Source organism: Cydia splendana, chromosome 27 (genome assembly GCF_910591565.1).
Source record: "Cydia splendana chromosome 27, ilCydSple1.2, whole genome shotgun sequence".
NCBI lineage: Eukaryota > Metazoa > Arthropoda > Insecta > Lepidoptera > Tortricidae > Cydia > Cydia splendana.
Genome location: NC_085986.1, coordinates 9,728,982 through 9,735,991, shown reverse-complemented (window position 1 = coordinate 9,735,991; position 7,010 = coordinate 9,728,982). Strand labels below are relative to the sequence as shown.

At 39.6% G+C, this 7,010-nt stretch overlaps 1 protein-coding gene across 1 annotated transcript; it reads left to right on the top strand.

Moving 5' to 3' along the window:
- Positions 1-1,395: 1,395 nt before the first annotated feature.
- LOC134803672 (zinc finger protein 16-like) lies at positions 1,396-5,434 on the top strand. Its single transcript, XM_063776462.1, has 4 exons — positions 1,396-1,444; positions 1,737-1,877; positions 4,373-4,489; positions 4,635-5,434. Exons 1-4 carry the CDS (start codon positions 1,396-1,398, stop codon positions 5,432-5,434), a joined length of 1,107 nt encoding a protein of 368 aa, XP_063632532.1.
- Positions 5,435-7,010: the final 1,576 nt, after the last annotated feature.

Below are 7,010 nucleotides of genomic sequence, written 5' to 3'. Positions count from 1 at the left end.
TACTAATATAAAGGCGAAAGTGTGTTTGTCTGTCTGTTACCTCTTCACGCTTAAGCCGCTGAACCGATTCAGTTGAAATTTGGTATAGAGATACCGTAAAACGGGGCGAGTAGGTTTCGCGGGAAGAGGTGGGTTATGAATGGGGAGAGAAGGTTTGAGAGGGGGGTGAGAAGGGATTTTAAGGCTACTGCTACAAAAATAATGTATTCCAATTTAAAATGGAGCTATATATATAGTAATACGCATGATAAAAAAAAATCGATCCAACAATTTTCCAACATCACCTTTGTATGAAAACCCCTCTCACCCCAAATACGAAGCACTACGGGGTGAGGTGGGTTTTCCTCTTTATCGTCAAAGATATAAAATGGAACTACCCAAAATAAAATAAAAACTAAAATACAAACGTCCGGAACACTTATATTATATACACCATTCAGTTTTCATATGTAAAAATAAAATGTTATCGAGGTTTGAATTTCAGTTTTGACCCTACTCACCCCATTTTACGGTAGTTTGAGTCCCGGGGAAGTATAATACGTTTAATATAATACGTTTCCCATATAGTACGTTTCTGGCTTCATATGTGTCGGTCGTAAGATCAGGCAGATCGTAATGTTCCTGTGTATTGTTTTGAGGATAGTCACATATGCATTAAAAATACGCATGAAATATATTTGATATTTTCCTCGGTCCTATAATATATTCGAGATCACTGTCCGGTGAGGGGTGGTTCTGGCGCGTTGCTACTGGTACTATTCCACTTCTGTAAAGGTTTGTTCATTAGGATATTTAGGATACATTACCCATACAATAGGTTCCCTTATCTTTCATCAATACCTAATAATTGAAATCGCTTGGATCCTCACGTCACAGGCCAAGCCTAGTGTGGAGATCACTGTACTGCCCCTTTGTAACATCAAGTTATGAAATAAATATATTTCGAATTTGAATTAAAGAAAAGTCTGCAGCGATTTTGATAGCCCACGCAGTGCAACTTCTATGAAATTATGACGTATAACACTTGCACTGTGTGGGCTATTAAATCCGCTGCAGACTTTTCTTGGTATGAATCTACAGATAGGTCGTTGGTAGATTTTGTAATTTCGAGTTGGTCACACAGAAAATGTCACCCAAGTGTCAGTGCATTGAATGCATAGTGAGGTTATGTTGCTGTTTTGTATCAATTTTGTATATTATCACGTATTGTCATTGTTACCATATCCATTTTGTTCAGTTGACTATTACTTTCATCCATCAATTCCATCTTTGTAACCCTTGAGAATTGACCTTTTACAAGTGGATAACCGTGAATTCCGTTGTATGTTTTTGTTGACGAACTCATCAGTTACCGAGTACTGTATCTGTGCAACGTAGCGCTCCGGTAGCAAGGAGATGGAGCCCTCGTGGGACCCGGGGACCGCCCTTCCAACGGACACACGCGGTGAGACTTGAGACGAGCTGTGTTCACAATTTTCTAATACTAATCTATACTAATATTATAAAGGCGAAAGTGTTGTCTGTCTGAATTGAATGATTGCTATAAACCACATGAAAATCCGTTCATTAGTTTTTGAGTTTATCGCGAACATACAAACAAACACACAAACAGACAGACGCGGTGGAGGACTTTGTTTTACAAGGTGTATAGTGATTTCTCTTTATCGTGACTATACTATATTAAACAGAAATTGCCTCTCACACATACAATGTTAGATGATGACATTGGTCTGCAGGGCAAGTGACAGAGGCCATATCTCCGGAGCCGGGGGGCGTCCAGATGGAGGTTGTGTATGTGAAGCAGGAGCCGGTCTGGGATGACACCGGTGGGTCCGAGGCCGCAGTGCAGCCGCAGGAGACGGGGCTTATGGAGCAGGGTAAGTGTATAGAACTTATAAAATGTATGAATACTCTTTTTAGTTCTTTTCTACATCATAATACATGCCCTAGTCAATTTTATTTATTTATACTTTATTGCACAAAATACAAATAAAATGTACAAATGGCGGACTTAATGGCTAAAGGCATTCTCTACCAGTCAACCATAGGGCTAAACAGAAATGTAATAAAAATGGTGCAAGAAACAAGTAAGAAAATTTAATTAGGAACTATTGCAAACAACTGAAAAACATAATAAACTACGTATACAATACACAGATGAAAATAATAAAATATACAGGGTGGAAAGGCACGACGATCCTTCCCGGAAGTATTAGGTCGTTTAAGTGATACAGAGACTATTGGTAATGGTAAGAATCGTTAATTGAGTAAAAAATAAAAATTGCAAAAATACTACTTTTTAACTGTGGTGATAACCCTATAGCATGTGCACATGACGGCTAGATTAAGGATCTCCGTCGGGAAAGCTCGGGACTTTACACTTTTTTCCGATCGTTGACAGTATCGCAATGATGTATGAATGACGCATAAATGTCAAATAAATCAAATGCATGCAAAAATATTACAAACAATTTTATTACTTTCTTAGATAATTACTTTTTTCCAATATTTAATACTATCTTCTTTTCACATACGGTGTTCAAATGTACCTCCGTATATTACAACGCCGCCGCAGCCCGTACCCGAGTATGTCGATGCACATGCGATATAGTGTATGCTCTTCGTCATTTATCCTCCGCAGAAAGCACCAATTAGCCTTTGTCTCATTTCGTCCGCAGTTTCACATTCCGTTTGGTTTGGTACACCATATCTTTTACACAGCCCCACAAATTTAAATAGCCACGAGCATCTAACATTTTTATTTGAAGAATATGACATTCAATAAGTATAGTTCAATGAAAATTTAATTTCAAACATCAGACGTCTTGTCTATTTCCTACCACGCAAGAAGGTTTGTTAGTTTGGTATTGAAGAAGTATTTATTCTTGATTTATTCTTAGTATTTCATTTTTGCAAGTTCATTTGGTGCAACTAACACAACCTACATGTAATTTTTTATTATTTTAAATAGTTTCCAATTATTCGAAAATAATTTTGTGAAACGTGTTAAGAAACTAAAACCTTTTTATCAGTCAAGGAAACCAGAGATATTTATAAGACGATTGCGTACTTTTGAGTGGTTGTCAATGTCACCATTTGAACTGTCGTTGTAAACAATGTTGTGGTTAGTATTATTAATATTAAGGAATAACATAACTATTTCATTCAAGTATTGAACAAGTGGAACCACTAAGAAAGCGAAAATCCTGCAATGATTCTTACCGTGCTGTAAGCAGACCTAAAAATGGTTAGATGGCAACAAATTAGCATAATTTCCTGTCGAATACTGATTGTTTACAAGTAAGTTCATTGACCCTGTCACCTGTTAGGGTTAGAACAAAGTAGTTTTTTGCGTGGATGTTTAAAAGGTCATAATTTAGAAACGGTTGCCCATATTAACATAGTTTCTATGGAGAAAATATAGAGCTTAGGCTAAACTATCTCCCATGTCCGGAAAGGATCGTCGTGCCTTTCCACCCTGTATACAAATTTATTTTTGGAAAAAAAATTAAGAGTTTATTCAAAGTTTGAAATGAATATTACAAAGCTTTGCTTAGTTTGGGGCTAGGTTGATCTATGTAAGATGTCCCCTTATATTTATTTATTTAATGAAAGAATTCAGTGAATAATTAGCTACAACAGTAGAAGTATCCGACAAAGTATAATTACATATTTTGCGTAATTCATAGTAAATAAACTTCTTTTTTCTATCCTGTTACCCCCTGCTGGGGTGTAGGGCTCGAATCTTTTTATTCCACTGACTCCGGTCCTGGGCAGCTTGGGTAGCCTCCTCCCACCATCCCCAATACACCCAGCTCTTGCTCCACAGAACGGCGCCAAGTAGATTTAGCGCGCCCATGTTTCCGTTTGCCGGGCAAGGGCATCTTCCAGGTCAGGGCAACTTTAGATAGGTGGGTGTCACGTTTGACTGAGGATATGCCCAATCCAATGCCATTTCCGCGTCTGGATCTCCTTGTCTAGTTAAGTAAACACTTTATTGTACGAAAAGAAAGGAATAATTCTTACATCAGATAAAACAAAAATGTGTAATACAACAGCGAACTTATCCCTAAAACGGATCTCTTTCAGTTAACCTATACCTAAGGAGTAATTAAAAGCTATACCCACCTTAGTGTAAGGCCTGAGTGGACGCTCGAAGCGGAGCGTTCGGCGGGGCATGCAGCGTGGCGTCAGGCTCACAAGGGATTTGAGCAGCGTGCACTAAGGCCGGTCCTATACGTTTGCATTTGTTTAACATGCACGCCGCACGCCCCGCCCCGCTGCACGCTCAACTCGAGCGTCCACTCTGGCCTTACACTTAGAGTAATAATATTATATTGCCTTAATGCAGTTGTTGTGTTGTTGTTTGTAGTGTGCGTGAAGGTGGAGGGGGGGCTCGTGAAGACGGAGCCCGCTGATGAGGGGGAGGGGGAGGGAGGGAGCGGGACGGCAGGCGAGTGCGGGAGCGAGACCGAACTAGACACGAACGGTAACTAATTCACAATACAAAGGCCTAAATATGAAACAATACAAATATTCTTTATTGTTCACCAATATGAAAAAGAACATGACATACAAATTAAGCACATATCTTAAACTATGGTAAATTTGTACGTATATCTGACTTGTTCCAGAGAGCGGCGTCTTTCGGCGGACCCGCGCGGGACTCGAATCAGCCCGTTCTCAAATGTGCCATATATGCACACAAGAGTTTAAGAAAATGAACAAATTCAAGGCACACATGAAAACACACAAGAGTGAGAAGCCTTTGTCCTGCGAGCAGTGCGACAAGCGGTTCAACTGCGTGAACACTTTAAAGGTTCATCAGCGGACTCACCGGCCGCACTCCTGCGGGACGTGTTACAAGACGTTTGCACTACTCAGCGACTTACAGTACCATGAACGAACTCACAAAGGGGAAAAGCCTTACTGCTGTTCCACTTGTAAGAAAGAGTTCGCTTATCCGTCCCATTTAAAGCACCATGCGAAAATACATACTAATGAGAAACCGTTCGCGTGCAAAGTCTGTAACACTGCGTTTTCGAAACTGAACAATTTGAAAAGACATGAATTTATACATACGGGAGAGAAACCATTTGTGTGCGACGTGTGCAAAAAGGAGTTCGCTTTTTTGGTTGCATTAAAAGTACATATTGGAATACACAAAAATGAGAAACCATACTCTTGCGATATATGTAGAAAGAAATTTACACAAAGGAGCTATTTACTGACACATGCGCGAATACATTCGGATGATAAGCCGTTCGTGTGTGAAGTGTGCACAAAGGCGTTTAGGGGCTCGAGTGCATTGAGGAGACATGAGCGGATACACACGGGGGAGAAACGGTACTCGTGCATAGTCTGCGCGTACGAGTTTACAGATTTGAGTAATCTGAAGAGACATGAACGACTCCAAGTTTGCCTGAAGCCATAACATGTGATAATAATAAATCTACATTTAAATATGTTTAAAAAACATTACCAACATCGTAGTAATTAATCACCAACTTTAAGTAACATAACAAGAGACTGATGACCCCACAGTCAAACTCATTGTTGAGTTTGGTGGGGCTACGACTACAACCACTGTATCTTATTTATTGAACATATAAGTAGTGCCAGGTCAGTATAGTATCCTGCCTGTATTACTGTCATAAGTGTTAACCCATTTTAGTCCGGTGGCCGGCTGCATGAAACAAACCTCATCAAAAAATAGAATATACCTACCCTGTAGAGGTACCTGACATTTAGTAGCTTCCAACGCACTTGGTCGGCCTAGGCTTAACCTGGCAGATTTTGTACAAATGGCAAAAACGTTGGACAAAAATTCATCAAAAAAAACCTCAACGAAAAATAGAATGAAACTTGTATGGTAGTATACCTGACCTTGAGGACAGTAAAAAAAAAGTGGTCGGCCAAATCCTGTGTTGGCAGGTTCCTGTGTCCGACCAATTTTGTGGTACCACGTGAGAGCTACAATTTACAATACGTCAACAGGCTTATTTTAGCTATTATAATCCGTTTGTTTCATTCTATTTTTCGATGAGGTAAATTGTAGCTCTCACGTGGTACTACAAAATTGGTCGGACACAGGAACCTGCCAACACAGGATTTGGCCGAAAACTTTTTTTTTACTGTCCTCAATGGCAGCTATCGTACCATACAAGTTTCATACGATTTTTTTATAAAAAATTTTTGATGATTTTTTTTATAAATTTGGTCGGACTGCAAAAACTGCCAGGTTAAGGTGAGGCCGACCAATACATACGTCAACAGGCTTATTTTAGCTATTATAATCCGTTTGTTTCATTCTATTTTTCGATGAGGTAAATTGTAGCTCTCACGTGGTACCACAAAATTGGTCGGACACAGGAACCTGCCAACACAGGATTTGGCCGACCACTTTTTTTTACTGTCCTCAAAGGCAGCCATCGTACCATACCAGTTTCATACGATTTTTCGATAAAAAAATTTTTATGATTTTTTTATAAATTTGGTCGGACTGCAAAAACTGCCAGGTTAAGGTGAGGCCGACCAAGACATACGTCAACAGGCTTATTTTAGCTATTATAATCCGGTTGTTTTATTCTATTTTTCGATGAGGTAAATTGTAGCTCTCACGTGACCCAATAAATCTGGTCGGACTGCAAAAACTGCCAGGCTAAGGTGAGGCCGACCAATTTTTTTTACTGTCCTCAAGGTCAGGTATCCATACAAGTTTCATTCTATTTTTCGATGAGGTTTTTTTTGATGAATTTTTGTCCAACGTTTTTGCCATTTGTACAAAATCTGCCAGGTTAAGCCTAGGCGGACCAAGTGCGTTGGAAGCTACTAAATGTCAGGTACCTCTACAGGGCACTAAGGGGTAAATTCACGATCTACGCGGCCAAAAGTCGATTTATCAAAACAATAAATACCTCTGCGATAACAGCTACCTGCGGTAGAGGACCCTTTAGCGGCTAGATAACAACCCCTCCCACCCTCGTATGCACTTTCTAATTCGTTTCACG